This window comes from Aphelocoma coerulescens, chromosome 1A (assembly GCF_041296385.1).
Source record: "Aphelocoma coerulescens isolate FSJ_1873_10779 chromosome 1A, UR_Acoe_1.0, whole genome shotgun sequence".
NCBI lineage: Eukaryota > Metazoa > Chordata > Aves > Passeriformes > Corvidae > Aphelocoma > Aphelocoma coerulescens.
In genome coordinates, this window is record NC_091014.1 from 36,780,061 (window position 1) to 36,802,941 (window position 22,881).

Here is a 22,881-nt window from a genome sequence, read left to right on the forward strand (position 1 = left end):
TAGTGGAGTGGAATCCTGTTAGGGGTGTAGGCAGTTGCCAGAATGCCTTCCAGTGCCTGTACCACTTCCCTCAGTGGGAGTTTGGATAGCTTGAACGTTGCATGCGGCTGCTTCACTTGGCAGAGTTGAACAACACAAAATCACTTACAAAAATGCTGCTGCAAGGAAGTGTCAGTCTTGGCAAAAAGTTTTTGACGGTCTTCAGGGTAGTTGGGTGCAGTGATGCAGCTGGGTAGTAGACAAGAGCACTGCAGGCTCCTCAGCCTTCCTCTCTTCCCCTACAGCTGCAGCCTGCTCTGTTCTCTGGAGTTCATCAGCACAGTTCTGTTAGATGTCTTGTAGAAATCTGGATTTCCAATAAAAATATCAATATTTATCTAATTATTAAAAGTTTTCTTCATTTCTTTCTTAATAACCATGCTCTTGTCAGACTCTATATTAATATCATTGTACTTCATCAGTCTTCAGGGTATAGCCTTGATTAGTTTTTTAGGCCACTGTCATATATGATTATCAGTATAGAAAATAATCTTTTGGAAAGTTTGAATTTAGTAGAGAATTTAAAATATCTGTCAGCTTTTCAGTAGAAAGACTTTATATTTGGACATATGAACTTTCTTGCAGCAGCTATCGACATACATTTTGAGAGCTCTGACCTGCTGACTCAGAAATCTTTACAGTACATATGTAGCCAGCCACGTGTAGACCTTTGCAGAAATAAGATCAAAATCTGCAGGGTCAAAGACAGAATAGTTTTTTCCCCTTATATATCTCCTGTATTGTAGCTCAGGGTTAGGTATTACATTAGTACAGTACCATGTGTGTCAGTGTCAGTGAATTGCTTTCTATCACGATTCAGTTGTTACTCTGATGATGTATCACAAGAAAAGGTTATGTGGCAAAAGAATAATCCTTTTCTTATCCCAGGTATTGTTAAAGGAGCACCAAAGAATTCTTTGGGACTTGTGAGAAGCTGCTTTTCTGCTTCTCAAGAGCAGTAGTTGGATGAGATTCCACCTTCTCTTCATTGCTGAAGATAGCTTCGCCAAGGCATTTCACTATCCTTTTTACTGCAGTTAAAGGCAACTGCTCATCTCTCTGTGCTTTACTCAGGCAGAGCAAAGGACAAGATAATCCCTTAGCCTGTTAAATGCTCCATCCCATCTGGTAGGTGATAATTGCATTGTAAGGGGATTGACACAGTGGGATATGCTTACAGTGTAATGAAAGCTTCACTGTAAGTGTGAAAGTCAGCTGATCGCATTCTAGCACTTTGGGACCTTACATTTGCACATCTTTTGTAAAAAACATAAAATACAAGTTCCATCTGGGGAAGGTATACAGTACCTCTACATGCCATCCTTCACCTATTTGTAACAGATTTTACATTTGTTCTGGAATATCAGTAGACCGAGTATCTGAAATCCTCCTGTAGGAGTAGTGCAATAGACTTGTGTTTAGCCAAATGTTTTGAGACTATTCAGTGAGTATAGCTGTATTAAATGCATCCCAGGTGTTGACTGCTTTTACTATGACTTTGAAATCATGGGGTTTAGTTCTTACCAGTATAGGAACAACTGTGTTATTTAAACACTGCCTAGAAATCTTCATCAGTAAAGGTGAAATTTGAATAAGCCACATGGTGAGGAATATCACAGTACTTTTGTGTCAGCAGGGATTTCTGTCAAGAGGATTTCTGGCTGAAAGTAACTCTTCTTGCAGCCAACCAAAATAAATATTTTGAAATTTCAGTTTCAAGCATGAGCCTAAGGTAGTGTAAACTGACTTAAAAAAAATGTTAAAAATCCTATTTTTTTAAGTTATCTAATGCTGTAGTGAAGATAGTAAATCTTAAGGTTCAGAACAATTCATAAGTTAACTGTACCTTAGCTTCCTTAACTTTCAAGATGATAAGGATCCTTGTGAAGATAAATTACATAGGGCAGTAGCTCAGGGTTGATTATCATCCTGTTGCACTCTCTCCAGTCTTCCCATATGGTACAAGAAACTGGGCAGGTTGCTCTGTGCTGACCCGCATGTGCTGCTTCACTGGTTTGAACGTTAACCTGTTTGGTTAAAACAAGGCTTGGTTAGTGCACACTGTGCTGGGCTATAGCTTCATAGTCAGATGATTAAATGAGAGTCAGGTATGTAAGTATGCACTGCGTGCAGTAGATGCTTTAGTGACATTGTATGACCTTGCTGCAGGATTAAATTTGCTAATGAATTAAGGTTCTGTGACCAGCTGTGTGGCTGCTGTTTCTTTAGTTTCCATTTCCTGACTTAGCAGCTCTGTGTGCGTGTGCGCTTCTGGGAGTAAGGATAAAATAAAATCTAGTGGGCTTTTATGGGCTGTCTGCCGTAACTTTGCCAGTCTGTGATGAGGTTGTTGAGTGTGGCTAAGCTCAACCTTCCCTTACTTAATCATGGATCTGAGTGGGGTTAAGTAGAAAGCTGGTGTTCCAAGTTCGGGTGATGAGACATGGAAGATTTCACGGATTTTTTTTTTTTTTTCCTCTCTTTTATTTTTGTTATTTCTTTTAAGGTGGCTGAGCTCTAAAGAATATTCCTTAATTATTTCCTTTTAGGTCGAAAATGTGTACCTAAGGAGAGGAAAACTAGGGAAGTTTGCTCTTTTGTTTTCTGACACATTGTAGTTTTAAATAAGCTTGGGTGTAAGGTCATGGAACTCAAAAAACAATAAACATAACAGCACTCTTCCAGAAAATGAAACGTGTCCCCTCTCCCCACCCCAGTTGTTTCTGGAATGTGAGTTTATGTCAGATGAAAATCCCTCTTGAAAGAACCATTACATTGGCAATATATGGGAAAGTATTTTTAAGCGGAATTTCCAGATATTTAGAAACAGGGGTTTTTAACAATCCTTATATATATATTTAAAATATATACCAAGTATGTAGCAAACCAAATCATATATGGTATATAATAAGTTTTCTTCTTATTTAGGTGACAAACAGCATGTTTGGTGCTTCAAGGAAGAAGTTTGTAGAGGGAGTTGATGGTGACTACCATGATGAGAACATGTACTACAGCCAGTCATCGATGTTCCCACATCGGTCAGAAAAAGATGTAAGTTGAATAAACTTATTTTTTCTTCTTTCAGTACTGGGGTGTTTTCAAGTATGTGAAATGTACGTGAGGAGAGGCTTAGTTTAGCTTTAAGCTGTACATGGCTGTTTCCACTGGCAAGTGCTTTAATTTTAGTGAATTTATTCATGTGAACTTCAACTATATGCTTGCCAGTGGCTGGGTTTTTTTCATCTTGAAGAATTGTATTTGTAATTTAAATTGAGTTATTGATTATATCTTGTGCTTACATGCTGTGTCTACAAAGTTTTTTATTGTGGTTTTGTGTTTTACATCTTCAGCCATTTTTTGTTTCTGAAAACGCTTTGTGCAATTTGTTTGCTGAAGTAGTCTAAGTTAGGTATTTCTCCTATTTGTAATGCCACAAAGTTACGAAACTAGTAATTCCTAAACATATATTTCCCCTTTGTAATGGCAAATTCTATGTTTGAACTGCATTGGTATTACTGAAGCTCTGCTGCTTCTTACCAAAGCTAAATAAATTAGGCAGTAAAGTATTTCACTTTTATATGGAGTGGCATGTAGAAATACATGGAGGATTTGAAAGTGTGGCTTGAAGTTCATGTCACTTGCAGCTCAGTAATACCATCTCATGGCAGGCTTGAATTTAATATGTGTAGGCAACATATTCTTTTTAATTAAAAAAAATATATATCCGTTCAAATTTTTACAAAGGTGCAAATGCTTCAGGTATGCCTCCAAGACTGTCTAGAAATAAAGTTAATAGCAGTTGTGAACATAGTCTTGATAGACCTTGACCTGTATCAACATAAGCACTTCCTACAGACTCTTAGCTGAATTTTAATTTAGATTTTCAAAGAGAAGAAAATAGGTTTAGAGAGTAGAAGGCCTTTTCAGACAAAATGGAACAAAAAAGCATGAATGCAGCTTTCCAGTTCAGTTCCATAAATTGATAAGAAATTTCAGGTGAGCTAGCAAAGGATTAACATGTAGTATAGTATAAAGAAAACTAAATGGGCTGCTCTTTTCTCTTTATATTGATTACACGTGTGCATGTACCACAGATGCACATAGGCACAATGGAGTATTTATGATGTTGAATATACATCCTTTCACCATGAGGTGCAGCTCGCACTCTTAAAACCAATAGACAGTATTTCTCTAAAGTGATTTTTGTACAATTAAATCCCTGCTTTTAGACTTCATGCACTGAGGGGAAAATCACTATGGTGTAGTAAGAAAGGTAAAGTGAGATAAATGCTATGCTGCACAGTGCACACAGTGAAAGCTGATGGCTTGGCACATTGTTGACACAGTGAATGTTTTAGTTGCCTACTTTTTCTGTAGGCACAGTTGCAGAAGTGGATCTTAGAATGGAACTTCAAGAGAAGGAAGGTGGGTGTTCCAGACACCAGGAATGACAAATGAGAAATCACGAAAGCTTGTGGGAGAAGTAGCCAAAATGGGGCATAGAAGCCTACTGTAGTTGGCAGAAGAGTGATGTCATTCCGACAAGAAATAGAAGAGTGGATTTGCAAAAGCTTTTTAAAATTTTATTTCCAAATAATTTTTAAGGTTCCCTGAGCTCCTGTAGCTTCACTATTGACCATTACAACTTTCTGGGTTTATGCTTATGAAATTTTAAACTGTTACATGCTATTATTCTTATTATTTTAATAAGTTTTTATCAAAATAAATTTACAGTGATAATACTGGCTGTACACCTTTGATCACTCGTGTAGCTAAATGTATATTGTATATTACGTGTTCCATTTGCTGTTTCATTTGGCTCACCGTAGATAAGAAGGTAGACATTCTCTTAGTTTCCAAGTTCTTTTGCAGCTTTGAAAATCTTTTCCTGTTGAAAATAACCATGTTTTCAAATAGTCTTTAATCTAGAATTCTGCTAAAAATGTTGTATATGAAAATAAATATATTGACTCTGTTGTTTCCATAACAGTATTGACAGGCTAAAGTAAAATTGTTCAGTTTTCTCCTAGTAAGCTAATAAAGACTAATCTTTGAAACCTAGATTCAGTTTTATGAACACCTGGGGGAAAAATTCCAGCATTCTAGATCTTGAAGGACTTTGAATATTTCTGTCTTCACATCTACTGTGGGAATAAAAGTAGAAGAAATATTGGGGAAAGAAGTAAATCACTCTTATATTATCTAAACAAGGTGCAGTTTTACTGCAATTTAAATTACTCCTCTTTTTTCATTTTCAGCTTTATTTATGTCTTTACTGAAAACAGATAAAATTAATGTTGCAGGGTTTTGCAACTGACCTGTAAAAAAATTACTTAAATGTTAATTTTTTTTCTCTCCAGTGTATGATACATACATACGAATGCAGAGTCCTTCATTTATGCTTCATTTATCTTCTAGAGTTCTTCAAACTGAAATAAAATGGTTTTGATGGAGGCCTCTGTGAATGGCCTCCTTAAATTTTGTTCTTCAGGAAGGAGGATTAAAGCTTGTTTAGTATTTACCTTTATACTGGATATAACTAGATGTTTCTGGTTTTCTCTTTGTTGAAGTGTTACTTACTCTGATCTTGAATGTTACTACTTTCCAAGGAACTGTTGCTGCTCATGTGTATGTATACTCCAAATGGAGGAACATAGGGAATGGTGAAATCCTCCTGAAATTTGGAGTAAGAACTATTACTGCAAGCATATTTGTATAAACTTCAGAACTTACTTTACAAAACTTGCTTTTACAGTAAAGTCAAGCCAAGTCCTGTCTTAAACTTTGAAGACTTTTGACATTGGGAGAGAACTAGCAGCAAATAATTTTGGACATGTTACTTTTGTTTCAGCCTCATTGTAGCTAAGAGCTAGAAGTTTTCTTTTGAATTACCTGTTTTTTCGTTAGAGAAAGGAGTTCTAGATAAACAGGACTAATATGGTAATAGAAATGGAAAAGTTGCATGTTACTCACATGCACAAGTGCTTCCAAGATCGTACAGTACTGATAGGATAAGTTATTTTAGGCCCACAATTATGTTTCTTTAGATGAGACACATCTTGCTCAAGCCATTTTATGCTTCTTTTTTACTAAATAAGTTGCTTTGCCTTGAATCATCACACGCTTGCTGAGCTAAGTAGGGAAGTGGAACAGAGTATATGCATGAATGCTCTGTCTGTGAATTTTTCTGCACTTGGTCAGTGCGTGATAACCAGGTCATAATAATCCTTTAACAAAGAAATTAGGTGTTTTATAGTACTGTCAGAACACAGAACAGGTTAAGAAAATAGTTTACCTTTTGGCTGGAAACAAGTGGGGTCCTTGTAATATAAATTGACAAGATGATGGACTGTGTGCCCACAAAATAATTGCAGGGCTTACTTGTGGCTAATTTCACCAACTTAATTGAGCTGTCTGTGCACTCAGCAAAATAATTTTCAGGACGTGAGTACATGTATTTTTATTTGGATAGAGTGACGGTAGAAATTAGTAACTCAAGGCCCTTCATGTACTTTTGAAACTACAGTTTTTAAATGAACAAAACAAAAATGCAGATGAGCTTTGAGAAAAGATTGGAGCTATTCAGTCTGAACTTCTTTGATTTCTCATGTATGAGAATGTAAGAAGGGCTCCACAAGGTTTGACCAATGTAGCCCAATCTACTGAAGATGTGTACATGAGAGTATAAGACCAGAGCATCTTCTGTTGCTCTGAACTGTCGTCATAAATCTGACAGTAGACAGACATGCATTTTAATGAAGGTCTGCCCAATCAGGAAAGTTAGGAGATTTTTTTCAGTTAATGTTTTTTTCAGATCTTGGCCCAATGCTTTGCTGTTCATTTTCTTTCCCAGTTACTCAACAGTTAGTAAAATGCTTGCAGTAAGGTAGTAGTAATACTTCTGATTTTTACCTTTAATTGTGGCAGGTGAGATCTAGCTTGAAGGTTAGATTTGTCTCATTGCAATTGCAATTGTTTGTTTAGCTCCCTGGCACTAGGAAGTTCTCAGATTTGGATACTGAGTACAGAAAAATGGGTTGTTGATTCTGGGAGCCTGCTTTCCCAAAGTTTCTTCCATCCTGAGCTGAAGCATGTCTGTGGTGGATGAAATTCAGGAGTTCCTCTGTCATGAGGAAGTTGCACGAAGGCAGATGTCAGTGGTGCTGGTACAATGAAAGGTGGTCAAAGGCCTTTTACTGTGATTCTATTAAACTGATTTATAGAACCTTTACTTTTACTGTGTTTTGAAATACTTGGCCTTATAAGGAGTTGGTACTTCTACAAGAGAGAAAAACCTGAAGGCTTAGCTTGCCATTATGATTGAGATCCAGAATCTTGCTAAGTTTTGGAAACTAAATGTTTAAGAGTTTAGTCAGTCTTCTGGAGACAACTTTGGCTTTAAGGTTGCTGAATCTCATTGTTTCAGATGAATTGCTGACTTTCTAATGCTATTATTTTAGGATTCTGAGGAAGTCTATGATATCGTGTTTTCTAAGGTATCTTTGTTGCCTTAGTCATAATTTTACTTCAGATGCTTCATATGGAGTTGTATGTATTTAAGAATTCCCATGAAACCCCCTTGTGTCAGGAGCAGTTGTAGCATTTGCACCAGTGCTGGTTGGCTGAATGGAGATATTGTACATTAACCTGACTTGTAGTTGTCTGAATAGTTTTGATCCATTTGTGGAGGGAGAAAAAACCCTAAAGTTTATTTTGAGAAATAAATAGATTAATGTCTTTAATTGTAAATTGCAAATTAATATTTTCACATGCATTACTTCGCACGTAAACATTCTTGTAGATTTGACTGAGTAGTGAGTTGGTTTGCCCTGCTTTCTTTGTGAAACACATGGCTTAGGCTTCACTCTTTGAAGTGTGAGTTACAAAGCAACAGTTACTTTTCACCTTCCAGAAGAGTGATTAAACATTCCTTGCATGTATTTCTTAGTACACAATAAGGTTTTTTTTTTTAAAAAACTCAAACAGCCAACAAAAGAAAGGAAAAAAAAAAAAAAACCTGATGGAAACAAACAAACTTTAGGAGTATGAAAATTGCAATGCCATTGATGAAAATAGTTGGAAGGACTTTCAGGAAACGAGATTGGTAAAAATACAAGGAACTTTGTGTTTTATTGCAGTTCCCTTTCAGACCCTATCATCTTTCTGCCTATAGCATGCATTTTCATAAGAAAGATACGCAGTATGCTGAAAGAACAAAAAAGTTTCAAATATAAAATGTGCCCTTTACTGTGTCACCTGTAAGTTTACACCTAAATGGATTTATCAAATGAAACAATACATCATAAAGCAATTTTGCTTAGGGACAAAAGTGTGTTTTTATACTATTTCACACAGTATGCAAGTATGTATCTGACAAATAAATATCTGAATATAAGTTAGTTCACATCTCTTTACAATTTGGAATTATGTCACAAGGACATTAATTTTACTATTCATGACTGTAGTGTAACTTTCACTATGACTGAGTTTGTATTTAGTCTTTTAATAGAATAATTAAATTACTATGGTAGGTGTTCTATACTTTTCTGTGCTTCATCTTCACTTCATCTAGAAGCTTTATTTTACTGCATCTCCACTTCACAATGTATAGTAATTTTTATATGTCAGCTTTAGCTTTTGAAGTGGTGCCTTGAACTAGCTTAATGCCATGCATAAAATCATGTGCATTTTCTAGAATGGGAAGGTTATGGTTTCTTACCCAATAACTCAGTTCACTGAACATGCTGTTTTGTAATATTGATGGTTTATGAGCTCAGTGGTGGGCATTTTGTTTGGGTTTTTTTGTATGCAGCTAGTTATTTAGTTGGTATAAAATACTTGCTTTGTTGTCCTAGTTCTTAATTGCTTTAGCAGTTTTTATACCATTTGTCAACAAGCTTTCAGTAGTCATTTGGCTCATTGATAAACTGTACTATCAAACAATGTCTCTACACAGGGAGAACTTGTTTTTAGAGCTTTACTTGGGTAGCCATCTTAACCTCACAGTAATAATGTCACTGTCATTCAAAAGCAGCATCTTGTCTCTAAGATCTTGAGATATTGCCGGCATCAACAGTGTGGTCCTACCTCCTTGTACTTCCCAAGTGCTGCTAAAGGCAGAAGATCACAACCAACCAGAAGTGATGAAATATGAAAGACAGAATAAAATGTCATTTATTTTCCAGTATTGCACTTGGATTTATATTTCACAAATTATTTACATCAGTAGTAATTTTCACTGGCAGATAATAACCTGTATTTGTATATGTATACAAGGTTTTCATTGATTTATGATACTGAGATTTGGAAATACTTTAATGTAAAATGGGAATTTTGTGAGTGCTGTATTAAAAGGTGGTTTAAAGAGGAAGACTAATAACACTACTAAAAACTGTCAGTCTAGAAAAATATGTATTTTTATCTGTTATTTGTTGACTAGTTTTACTACTGTTATTTACATCAGTATAACGCATTCTTCTTTTGAGGCTGTGGGTCAGATGTTGTTATTAAGTAGTGCAGCACAGATGGTAGATACCAGAAATAAAGTAGTGTAAATACAAAATGATGCTGATGTTTGCATCTATGAGAAACCCATCATTTATCAGGCCTGATATTACTCACAAACTTGCTTATTCTAACACATTTTGCTTTTAGGGGTTGACTTTGTAGTGCTAGATCTATGTATTTTAGCTACAGCTTGCCTCATGTTTAAGAAAGTAGCTTTCGGCTATAACTACATAATGTAGCGGCCTTCACAGAATTGCTTTACTGAGTTTTCTTGGTGCCACCCTGCCAGTGTGTGCTACCATGGCAGTGATGGTGACAGGCAGCTGTCCCCACACTGAGTTGGGGCTTTGCTTGGAAGAGGCAGGATGCTGCAGTGCACGGGGAGGCAGGAGCCTGTTCAGCCAGCTCTGCCGCTGGACCTCCCTCCAACCACCTCCCTCTGCTTTCAGGAAGGCTGCAGCCTATGTTCTCCGCCCTCCTGAGAGGGTTGCAAAGTGCAGTGGTTTTTTCGCAGTTCTGGCAAATGTAAGCATTTCCTGGTGCTGGTTTTTCGAGATCTCTTGACGCTCTCAAATGAACTTATTGCAGTAAACTGATCAAGAGTAATGAAAGCAGTTAAAGTAAAATCTTGTTCAGCACTAGGGATAGGAAATTGTCTGATAGCCCCTTACAGCTTATTGATTCTTGGTGTGGACCAGTCCAGAAAAATTGGGCCATCTGCTTGGATCATCAGTTGGTTTGAGTTTAGATGCATAATCTTCCATGATCAAAATTGCCCTGTCACTCTTTGAGGCTTATGAGTAAAATGATATCCATGTCTTGACTGTCATCAACTTAGTCTTTCAGCCTGCCAGTACTGAGTGTTGGTCTTGCCAGTATGCTGGCAGAGTGCACCCTTCATGTTACACAATGTCGTTTTTGCTCAGTTGTCACCTTGTCCCATGGGAGACGCAAGTCTTAGGCCTCCTCTGTCTCCTAATAACAACATAGGGAAAGCTAATTGAAAAAAAATCTGCCTAGTTTGGTGATACAAGGTTGGAAAAGAAGAAATCTCATGCTGGGTTTTGTGGCTGTTAACCACTAGCAAATTGATTTAGGTTGTTACAACTATAATTCTGAGCATTTTTTCCCTACGATTCTGACATAATTGTGTACAACTTAGTAGGTCTTAACAACTGGAATATGCTTTAGTCACCATAAGTCTTAGCCTGCTTTGGTTTTTATTAAGGTTATGACCTTTGGCTATTGTAGACTAAAAGAAATTCAAGTGACTTCCAGTCACAGTTGCAAGCATGCTCATGGAGAGTTGTTTTATTTTCTGTGTCATGTAGCAAGTAGCCCAGTCAGATGAAATAATGATTGCAAAATGCCAGAAGGAATGTTTTTAGTAATACTAATGCCATTCATCTTGAATCTTCATTATCTTTGGTAGACCAAGTTTGAGTAGACTATCATAGTGGTGCAGAGGGTTTGAATGCAATCAAGGTTCTGGTAATATAGGTTAAGGTTTTGCTGAATTTAATTTTTTTTCCTTGGTCTAAATTGTATGGAAATAATAGAAAAACAAGACAATTTAAAATTGTTCCTTACTTAGATATGACAGAAAAAGGTGTTTAGTAAAGTAGAGATGGAATAAGTGAGATACCCATACACCGTATTTGTTCTCCATGAGATTTGAGAAACGCTGCATTTAATCTTCCTGTAACAGATGCACAGGATTTTTTATTGATTCCTTCTTGAGGCTTGTTGTCTTTGATTTTCTAAGCATGTTATGACATTAAGTTATCAGACTTACTGAATTTAACGCTTGGCCTTTGTTATGGTTTTCTATAAAGGTTTCTCTACAAGTCATTTTGCAATTAACTTTTCATGTAAAAGTAAGTGGCACAATAGATGTGACCTACTTTGCAACGTTTCAAAAGAAAATCCTCTTTCTAAGAAGTAGTGTTCAATAAATATTATTTGCTACTGCTTTTAAATGAATTTTAAAAATCAAGTAGTATTCATTGTACAAGAGGTGGGATTCTTTTTTTCCTCTTTAAAGTAATCTATTGTCTCTTAGGGGTTTAATTATGGAGTTTTTTACTCCAAATTAACATTATAAATAAAAGATTTTTATGCTGAGGTCTGTACCATCTTCTGCTTATTACATCACATGCCATCACAGCAATTTTTGAATTCCCTGAGCAGCTGTGCTTCTGAGATGTTCTTTTTTGGCTTAACTGCTTGGCTTATCTGTCCCAAAGCTGGTAGTACTTTTTGACTGATGTTTCTATCTCAGTGTCTGGTTTGTTGGTTTTTATTTTCTAACTTGTGTGCCTTTATCATTGTCTGTGCCTTTATCATTGTCTTACAACTTTCTGCCTCTCATTTTTTCCCATAGAATTACAATTTTTCACACCTTGCAACATGTTCTAGGATTTTCCAATTTGTCAAATTTGAATGCTGTTTTTTTAACTTCACCATTTTACTTTGTCTTTCCTTTCTTAAAAACTACTGTGTCAGCTTGTTTTATCAGTGTTTAATGAACATCAGTTGATTGGTTTGGGGGGGAAGTGTGCTTTTGAAGTCTTGTCTCCCAAGTGTCCCCACTTCATCATGCATTGGTTCATATTGCAGAGCAACATTAGTGTGAGTGAATTTTATTCCTTCTGAATAAAAACAGGTTGGAAGTGATGTTTCAGCAGTGTACCAGACATGTACTACTCACTAATTGGCTAGTCCACTCACTAGTCCATGGCATCAAGCGTTTTAGTTAGGAAAGCATACAGTAGCTGTTAGGCCCCCAGAACCAACTTTTTTTTTTACAAATGTTCTTCCCTCTGGCTGCATCTCTTGCTGATGCAGCTATGGCCTGTGAACTTGGTTATACGAATGCTGAGCTGAAGCCATTGGTTGTTACTTAAAGTGGGTTTTTGTTCACAGTGAGTTCTTCACTAAGAAAGAAGATCTTGTCTTGCTGTTTCAAATCGCCTGTGTACACTAGTATGGATGTTTGTTCCTGTAGTTGCTTACTATCAAATATGTGCACTTTGTTCTTAATATGTGTGAGTATAATGTATGTTGAGGTAATATTACTGATATATTTTCTGATGGTCTACAGTAATTGCCTGCTGTAATTTTTTTCATGCCTTGTGTAAATATTCAAAAAATCATAAATACTTTGTGACTTACAGATATGAATGCTACTTTTGATACTTAGTGACTTACCCTACATGTCTTCTTTCTCATTTCTACCATCTGGATTTGGCCCCAGTATAGACAACTAGCAGATTCAGTTTATAAGGTTTGTTTGAATTTTTCATCTGTCTAGATGATATCAACAAAGCAATTTGCAGTTTATCACAGTTATTTTGATTTGAATTCTTTACTCTCAAGTCGAAAAAGGTTGAAATTGCCTTATGTCTAAGAATCCAGACATTCCTTTCCATGAAACCATCCTAAAATTCAGTCCAAGTCCAGACTAATTCACTAAACAAGCAGCTATTTGCCCATGTGTTACTAAGAGAAGCAGCATGTGCTGTTGTGGACGGAGGGATTAGGTCAGCTAATAACTCTTCTTGTTCCAGGGAGACAATCAGCTATACCTAGTGTTGGTGATCAGCTAATCAACAAAAAAAAGCATACGGGGATGGATGTTCCAATATTTAACTTCCCTCAAGATTGCAAAGGGGTTTTTTCCAAATGTTTAGACTGTTGTCTAAAAAGTTATTAATACTGTTTCTCAAATTTATTCATACTCTACATTTCTTCAGAAGCATGGAGAACAGTTTATTCTTTTCCCCTTAGAACAGAGATTGGAAATCTGGTGTCATGTGCCTACATTAGTTGCCTTCTTTCTAGGGTATGCAAACCCAAATCTCCATCTTTCTTCATAGATGGTGCTGGTGATTTTTAGTTAGATCTTACTCTTCTTCCCAAGAGTCTCTAGAGTTTGTCACATTTCTGGTGTGGTGTCTGAAAGTTGATAAAGGGTTTAATGGAAATATTTAGTAATACGTGATTTCTCTAAAGTGGGCATGGTAGAGCAAGAAATACTGCTTCTGACATTTGTGAGTCCTGTTCATATCTGTGTACAAGCATTAAGCTAGCTCTTAGGGCAGTGTATTATAGTTTTAACAATGGAATCTTATCTGAAGTTCATCTGTTCATCTAGACCTGCTGCTACCTATCCACTTATATTGTAAAGGATAATACAAAACTTTCACTTGTTGAGCAGGAAGTGATCTGGTTGTATGAGACACGGTTTGCAGAGGAGGAAGATCTCTGATTTAAGTAAAGCAGTATTTCTTTTTCTGTAATGATGGGTCTTCTAGCTGCAAGGGTGGAAAACCTGAAAGCTTGTAGATCTTCGTGCTCTTTGTTGCAAGTAAAGGTCTGTGTTTATACAGGTGAAGTAATAAATTTTTATTGATGTGTAATACACTGCTACATGTGTTACTGTACAGATATTTTCGGGAGTTTCTAAAATTTTTCATGACTTTGAATGAGTTTTCAGTTGTTTTGGTTTTCTTGGCATAACATAGTGTTGTAAACTTCTAGATCAAGATAGCACAATATCTTTGTCTTTAATAACCTCTTAATCTTCTTACATTTTAGATGCTGGCATCACCATCAACATCAGGTCAGCTGTCTCAGTTTGGGGCAAGTTTATACGGGCAACAAAGTAAGAATTCTTTTTATCAATATTATTTTTATTTTATGCTAAATATATTACAGTTTGACACTCTGGAACATGCAGATGGCTTTGTTTTCTGGTGATTGTAAAAATGAGAGTATGTCTCTATATACAATTATTTTAAGATACATTTTTGCTTTGCTTAATATGCATTTTTGCAGTGTTTAGTGTGCAAAATGTCATATATGTCACTTTATAACTGCTAAATATCCAAATATAACCATACTATTATCTGTGATTTAATTATCTGTGATTTAACAGACTCTCTGAAGGAAAAACCTGAAGAAAGAAAGCTGGGCCAAAATGAGCCTAGCTCAGAAAACTATATAAGGAATAGAAGGAAATTATACCTTAAATATAACTGGTATTTCATGCTCTACAGGAGCACAATAAATCTTGTGTGCATGCTTGGCAACTTGGATTTGACAAAGAGATATGCCATTAGGATTATTACTTTCTGCATCACTGTTTTTTTTCTTTCCGGTACCTTGAAGACTTCATGTATCTGCCAGTCATATGGACACTGTTGCAATAGAAGAGCTATAGAGCAACAGTCTCAGTGTAATGCTAACTTAAGGACCACCTAACTTAGGGCCAGCGCTGAGAACTAAACCTTCTGGTAACCGAGAGGTGCACTCAGGCAGTGGCTCAGAATATCTGAGTTAGATACCATTCCACAAGTAAAACTGGTTGTGAATATCATCTCTCCTTTGTCACTGTATGCTTTAAAATATTTTCTGCTGTCTCGCTAAGTGCATTTGACTCAGATTGCAAGAAAATGTGTTTTCAGAGAACTTCAGAGAGTCTGGACTTTTTTATCTGGACAGACCAAAAGCTTTATTTGCTAGATGCATGGCCTTCCCAACTTCTTTCGGCTTTCTTGAAATAGTTTTAAAAATACAGTGGGGTTTGGGTTTTTTTTTTTTGTTTGTTTTTTGGTGGCAGTGGTTTTTTGGAAGTTTTTTCCTATCTCAGTGGCTGTTGATGAGTGACCCTGTAATATAAACTGCCATTTTTATGCTACTGAGATTTATATGAGCAGCTTCTAGCCAGTGTGAGAGTCATGTTTGGCTCTTGTCTTTAAGGTGCTCATTCTGGCACTGTTGAACCTTTCAGACTTACCTGTATGCAGATACTGAAATAGTTTATTCATTCTGTTTATCACAGTTATTTGTTATTTTTTAAGTTCAACTTTTTTTATCAACTTGGTTGTTCATTCAATTGGTTGCTGTGCCTAGGATGTAATCTCTGTAACATGGAGACATATATGCCTAAAACCTTGAAAATAAATATTATCAGGTTTCACTTTCTACCTGATCTTGAGAAAAAGGGGCAAGAAACTTTTGTGTTAAAGTCATGGTTATGATTAAAATATACTTTAGGAAAAACAAAGCTGATAGCGCCTATGCACTTTTAATGATTGGTAGCTGTCAGTCATTAAGCAAGATGTCATGTTACAGCATTAATTTAACTTAAACTTGACCAGTAGGAAGGAAATGAGCTATTTCATTGGTCTGCCTCCAACACAGCCCATGTAGATCTCTTGTATCCATTAGAAAAGTGGAAAGTCTAAGAAAAAAGGGTTTCGGATTTTTTTCTTCTTATGGTGAATATTTCAACTGCCCCTCCTTGCCAAGGAATATGGTTCTACTTCACTGTAACAACTTTAATAGTTACAAATTCTAGTTTAAAGAAAGCCAACAAGAAGAAATAACCATCTAAAACTGGCTTTGCTAAAACAAATGCTTGCACAAAATTAAGTTGAATATCCTAATTGGGTTTTTTGGTGTGCTGTATCTAGTTTGGAAGTGTATGTATTTTTTTGTACTGTTTTATTTTTAAAATCCCATGTAATTGTTAATCAAGGGAAAATATTATTTATAATATATATTTATGCTCATTGAAATTATTCTGATGCAGCAAATTGCCAAAATATTTACAGTGAATACTTTGATGTAATCAACTTTTAATGAAATGTTAGGATGCTTGTTATAGCAAGTCACACTACCTCTTAATCTGAATGTATAGAGATAAATCTGAGTGTTTTAAACAGCTGACTTTTATTGCAAACTCCCTGGATTGCAAATTTTAGGGTATGACACAGACTGCAGTTCTTAAAGTGTAAAAGCTGAATGACTGGGAAATTTCTTCAGGCTTTGTCCATGATAATAATTTGAGCATATGCTGTGTCTGTTCTTTGCATTCTTAGTATTTAACCATGTTACACACTGGCATATTCAGCTCTTCTGCAGGGGTGTTCTACCATGGGAGAGTGCTGATCCATCAGAATTTTCTTTTGTTTGGTCTGCAAGATAAGGTTTTGAGTTCTGTCAGTCTGCCTCAGTAGCCTTATGCCAAAGCAATAGGAGCTGTCACAGCCATTGTTTTTTATATGCTAAATTTGTTATTATGGCCATGTTACACTAAATGACTTTTTCTCGTCTTTGAACATAATTCTGGAACTTCTTAAACACAGAAAAGTGATGTGAGAATGGTGAAAAACTTCATAAAGTTTTTGGACATTTTGAAACACAGGGCAGTAACTGGCTGTTTTCTGCTGTTCTCAATGAAAATAATTGAATTCTTTACCTCACTGAAGTGCTTGCTTTATTCTGTCACACACAATTGTTTGTGTAGAAAATACTTTTGATCACATTGTTAAAACTCTTCTGTATGTTTTTAAATGCTAATAGAGGGCCATTAAAATTCTGCTTGCTTTCTTTTCTTAGAAGGTCAAACTTGATCATAGACACTGAAATACTGTTGCCATAAAGAAGCTACTTAAACTGTAAAGAGAGAATTGGCCTCAAATGTTGTTTTCGCTGTCCTAAAAACAATGTTATTGTTAATTAAATATCCATCACTTGCTTTTTTTATCAAAGATTTGCCTAATTTTTAGCAAGACAAATCAGTGTTCTAAGTACTCATCAAATACATACTTATTTATTCAAAAGTAATTGGCATATTTCTGAGTGAAGTTACCAATTTTCCTAAAATGCTGCCTTCTTTTGAAATAATTTGTAGATTTTCATGTCCTGATCAAAAAACTCAAAATTCAACCCTTTACAGTATACGTCTCAGAGGAAACAAAATTTTGTTAGTGGCTTCAAATAAGAAATTCCTTAAAGAGCCTTTCCAAAGTTAAACAGAAGTGGGGATAGATTTGATAATTGGGTTTCTACTATCCAAACAAGGACTTAGTTTTTACACTGTACTTTCCTTCAGTCTTTACACTTTTTTGTACGTTGTCACCATAAATTGTTTCCATCTACACCTGATGGAAGAAGACGTTGTTCCTGATTGCTCTGTCTCCACCCCTCTGAATTTTTTTTCAATAGGTGCACTAGGCCTTCCAATGAGGGGAATGAGCAACAATACCCCTCAGTTAAATCGCAGCTTATCACAAGGCACTCAGTTACCGAGCCACGTAACGCCAACAACAGGGGTACCAACAATGTCACTTCACACGCCTCCATCTCCGAGCAGGTATTTATCGATAGCCGATATTTCTGCGTGTCTTTCTGCAGAGCTCTTGTTAAATGTTCTGCATATTTTGTCTCATACTTTGCAGTCTGATAAATTAAAAAAGAAGAAAAGTAGTTTCTATGGACCTCTGCCTGTGTTAGGGAAATAATACCATAAAAATGTAAGGATTTACTGTAAGACAGTATTTATTTTTGTATGTAAAGGACAAATTGCTGGCAAATTCTGCTTCAGAATGTAAGAGGTTGTTATTTGATTGTACAGTTAAAATTTTGGTGTGGTGTCATACACCATGTAAGAATACAAAGATAGTAGGTCTGAAGTGCTCATTAGAAAAGAGCTGTAACGCCTTTTCATATGCATAATACTTAAGTATTTATCTACACCTGACAAAGGACTTGATTACTGTGTACTGGGTCATTTGGTATTTCTGAAGAAATACAGAACTGCATTAATTATAGAGTAATCCAAACACAGTGTTTGGTCGCTAAGCACAAATTAAGTTGCAACAGCTCGGAGTCCATCCTGCATTAGTAATCTAAATGAGTAGCCAAATACTGTTGTACAGATTCATCTCTGTGGATGGTTTTTCTCTTTCAGGGGAATATTGCCTATGAATCCTAGGAATATGATGAACCACTCCCAGGTTGGTCAGGGCATTGGAATTCCCAGCAGGACAAACAGCATGAGCAGTTCAGGGTTAGGCAGCCCCAACAGAAGCTCTCCAAGCATAATATGTATGCCAAAGCAGCAACCCTCTCGACAACCTTTTACTGTGAACAGGTAAGGCTCTTTAACTGGACCATCCCTGTACAGCCATAGACATGCTGCTCTGGAAATGTAATTTTTATCCATTAGAATAAATCTTTAAACCTGCTTCCTGTATTCATGTCTGGGCAATAAACTTTGAAGCTCCTTGTAGTATTCTCGAAAGGTCTTTGAGGCCTTTAAGCTAAGTTCTTTTTCTGACTACTGAATTTCTATTGCATCTGTTTTAAAACTGTTCATTATGACTTTGGGAAGAAGGAAGGCAAAATTTAAAAACACGATAGTTATTCTGCAAGAGTAGTAAACTGATTCAGATACAGTAAGGATCTGGTATTTTACTTCTTTAAATTCTGGAATGATATAGAGAAGAGTGGCTTGCCATTCATTTAGGGATTTAGTGCTCATTTGGATGCCAAAAGTTTCTCAATTTCTTCCTTTTCTAATTCTGGGCAGGATACTAACATCATAAATCATTATGCTTTAACTGTTACAGTGCTGTGTTTATGCTTCATTCATACTGATAAACTTGTAGTACATAGTGTCTTAGTTCTAATAATTAAATGTGTGTAGTCACAGCTTAGCATGGCTGACTGCTTTTGAGGCTTGGTTCCATTTCTTCATGATCCCTGTGCTCCCAGTTAAGTTCTTGTTCTCCCTTCAGGCTGTTCCTTAGAGGAGTACCTCTTATACAGAGCACAAACAAGCTCATGGCAGTCAGGTGCCACCTCTAACCCAGTCTAGCATTTTACAAAATAGATAAAGGAAAGTAAAAACTATTGTCACAGTTATTCTGAATCTTAATCAGGTTGTTTAGTTTTGTAGTTTCACAATGATACAGGCATACAGATGCTGTTCTCAATCACAGCAAATAGTGATCCAGTACTAGCAGTTTGTGGTCTTGGAGCGTGAAAAGATTTTGTCTTTTCCCTCTGTTTAAGCAGAGTTTGTCTTTTCTGTTTAGTGACAAGTAGAGGTATCATTTTAAAAGATAGTATATTTTAAAGTATTTTTGAAATGTGAGATCACAAAAGGATGAAGTAGTAATATACTTAAAAACTCTGTGTGTAAAGGACAATGATACTGGATATTGATACATGTGTACAAAGTACTTGTTTAAATATCATTCAGCTGTAGGGTGGATAATGAAATCCCTATGTGTAGGAATATTTGGATTAAAATGCTCATCCTTTGCTGTTAGCATTTCTCATGTTCAATAAGCTACAAGTCTTACAAATGGAGAAGGAAGTCTCTCTGAAACAATGACTGGCTCATATTCCACAGCTTATTAGCCTATGGAAGTATAGTAGTACGTATCCAATGCATAATTGATAGTTTCAAAATTTTCTTAAACATACTTCGGGAAAAAGAATTTGTCATTTGCTTGTAAGGTGCATATATTATGTGACTTTCAAGAAGCATTTTCTGAATAATTGCTTCATTGGAGCAATGAAAGTTTTTAGGTTAGATTTTTGAACATGAAGCATTTGAAGGTATTTCAAGTTAGAGTTAAATGCTTCAGATTTGTAACTGTGTAAAAAGTTTGCATTGGTAAAATTTCCACTAGGGAAGCATTTCATATTTTTATTTATGGAAATTTCCAAAGTATCAGCTTCTATCCTCTTACAGGGGAAAACTGGATGTTGTGATTTCCACAGGGCAGACGTTAAAAATTTCACTCAGCTGGGGCCCTACCTTTGGGCTTCTTGAAATCTCCAGCTCTTGTGGGATGAAATGGATTGTTTGTGAAGGTGTCTGTGCAACCACAGTAGTCCATTGTGATATTTAGATGTTTTTAAATGTTTTTGCCTGACTATATGGAACTTGTAGCTCATCTCTTGACAGAGACCATCCCTCTGCTCACAGTAATGCCATGTGTACATGGTTGTGATTGCACATCATAACTGTTCAGCTTATAAATGAGTCATGACAAACTTGGTCATTTTCATGATCCAGCTTCCTACCTGCCAAATAATGGATTACAGCCTGACTTTTAACTACTGCATTTACTGCTGCTTCATTTTTGTATATGAAATATTGAGTAACGATCATGTTTGTCATAACTTGTTTGTTGACAGATGTCTTAATACACAATGGCTATTAAAAAACTGAGGTATTTTGAAGTCATTCCAGTTGACCTGATTGAGCAGTGCCTGTTGCTGCTGCTCAGTGTTTTCAGAAAATAATTGAAAACCGAGTTTAGGCTAGCTTGAAATAATTACAGGGTTTTTTCCCCCCTTAATATCTTCCACTGGAAATACAAAGTATGTATATCCTTTTATCTGACTTCCTGGATTTTTTTCACAGTATGTCTGGATTTGGGATGAACAGAAATCAGGCATTTGGAATGAATAACTCCTTATCAAGTAACATTTTTAATGGAACGGGTGAGTTTATTCTATGTAATACTGATCTTAAACTACAGTAGAGATTTTTTTTTTTTAAGTCTAATTAAAAATACTTGGTTCTGTTGGAATGCAACTTTCTGATCATTTTCAGTTGTTCCATAAAAACGGTGCTCCAAGAGCAATGCTAGATAACTGGGTACTACTTCATAGCAGTGGATTTTAATAGTTCTGAAGACAAAGTGAAAGTAGTTCTGTAGTATATTTGCTGTACGTCACATGGCTGTAGATTATACCTGTTTGGTTAGAAATACAAAATAGCTCTTGAACCTGAAAAGGATATCGGAGAAGAAAAGATTAATCCATTTCCTATAAAAGCATTAGGTATGTGAAAGCAGTCAGAAAGCATTTTATTTTTTTTTTTTTAATCTCAAACTCCTTTTGAACAGCTGCTTTATCATATGATCCTTTCAGTCAGTTATTTAAGTTGTGATTTTTCTCTGGGAATTACTTCTTCACCTGAATTTAGTGTTCTAGAGAGGGGAAAATACCTTTTTCCATAAATGATTTAGGTTCATTTGTGCTGATGCTTTTGTATGTGGCTGCATATATGAAGCAACCTGAGGTGCTGGTGACATCACAAGAGTAGAAGGGCTTGGGCATTCCCTAGGACATTGTGACATTTTTATAGAGCTGCAGCTCTGGCCTCACCTATGTAGCATTTTCTGCTGCAAATCAAAAAGTGTTGCCATGTAACTTGCACTGCATTGGCTTTTCAGCTGCTTCAGCTTTATCTTACCTTATCTAAGGACAGTAGAGCTGTTTGATGCTGCTGCTAATATGGGTTATTCTTTCAAATTTCTTCTTGATAGCTCTTCAAATTTAAAGCAGATTTAAAAGAAATTTAAATACCTTTTCTAGAACTGTAATTTTGATAGTTTGCCTGTATTTTATGTATACAGTCTTTAATTCAAGAGGAGGTGACTTTACTAAATGCTATTGACTAGCTATTGTTTGAAGGCGAACTTCAAACATCCTGATGCTCTTCAGGCTAGTCTTGTAACACAAAGGCTGTAGTTACTTGTAATAATTATAGAATGAGAAAAAAGATCAACTTGAAAGAAAATATGTCCTACATTTATCTTGTTCATAAGGAAGTCTTTGAAAAAAATGCATAAGGGATTTAAAAATACCTGTTTTTATTGTAGATGGAAGTGAAAATGTGACAGGACTGGACCTCTCAGATTTTCCAGCACTAGCAGACAGAAACAGAAGGGAAGGAAGTGGCAATCCAACTCCATTAATAAACCCTTTAGCTGGAAGGGCACCCTATGGTAAGACCATACTTCTGAAAGCTCTTTAAGTGAAATGAAATTTGCTTGATTCACCTCTTTCTGTTCATAAGACAATAGACAGTCTTTTCAAAAATGCCAGACACATAAACTGTTTAAGACTCATTTTAAAAAATGAGTAATCAGTATCTGTGGTTGGAGACTCCCTTTCATGAGTATTAGAACTAATCTGCTTTAGTTTCACTGCCAGTAGGGATTGTTGGGGATTTTGGTATGTATGGTGTGATTGCTCTGAGGTTACTCACTCTTGAAATTTCTTAGGTGATAGGTTTTATTCAAATTGTGTGTATACAAGAGCTGTCGATGTCTGAGTAGCAAATTACAGGAGTAGTATTAGATTAGTAGAGGTGTTACTGTGTAAAAAGTCATAAGATGTAAACATATTGTAAACTTGTGCTGTTTATTGATAGTATTGGCTGCTGTACTGTTCACTGTCACCCTTATGATGAACATCAGATTTCAAAAAAATAACCCGTAAGCATCAATTATTATCAGTCAGATTCCAAGTATGTGTCATATAATTCTTGCTGTACAGGTTAAAAAATAATAAAAGGAAAAGCCTTTAGGTGGATACAAATCTTGTTATTTGGGTCTTGAAAAAATTCAGGTAAGCTAGTGTGAGGCACAAAACTTTCTTTTTGTTACTGCTTTAGTAGATTTTGTCACGCATGTTGCATCAGCTACTGTCAAAAGTTGCTTTTATAACCATAAG

At 35.9% G+C, this 22,881-nt stretch overlaps 1 protein-coding gene across 3 annotated transcripts in view; it reads left to right on the plus strand.

The window, feature by feature from the left end:
* The window catches only part of CNOT2 (CCR4-NOT transcription complex subunit 2), an 84,618-nt gene that overhangs the window by 46,275 nt on the left and 15,462 nt on the right, over nt 1-22,881 (plus strand). For 2 of the 3 annotated variants that reach the window (XM_068998993.1, XM_068998984.1), the window contains exons 2-8: nt 2,968-3,090; nt 4,417-4,464; nt 14,146-14,212; nt 17,563-17,710; nt 18,308-18,490; nt 20,780-20,859; nt 22,026-22,151. In XM_068998993.1, coding sequence (XP_068855094.1) covers nt 2,980-3,090; nt 4,417-4,464; nt 14,146-14,212; nt 17,563-17,710; nt 18,308-18,490; nt 20,780-20,859; nt 22,026-22,151 — 763 coding nt within the window. In that variant the 5' untranslated portion in view covers nt 2,968-2,979. The remainder of the gene's footprint in view (nt 1-2,967; nt 3,091-4,416; nt 4,465-14,145; nt 14,213-17,562; nt 17,711-18,307; nt 18,491-20,779; nt 20,860-22,025; nt 22,152-22,881) is intronic. The other variant, XM_068999000.1, reaches the window with a different exon arrangement.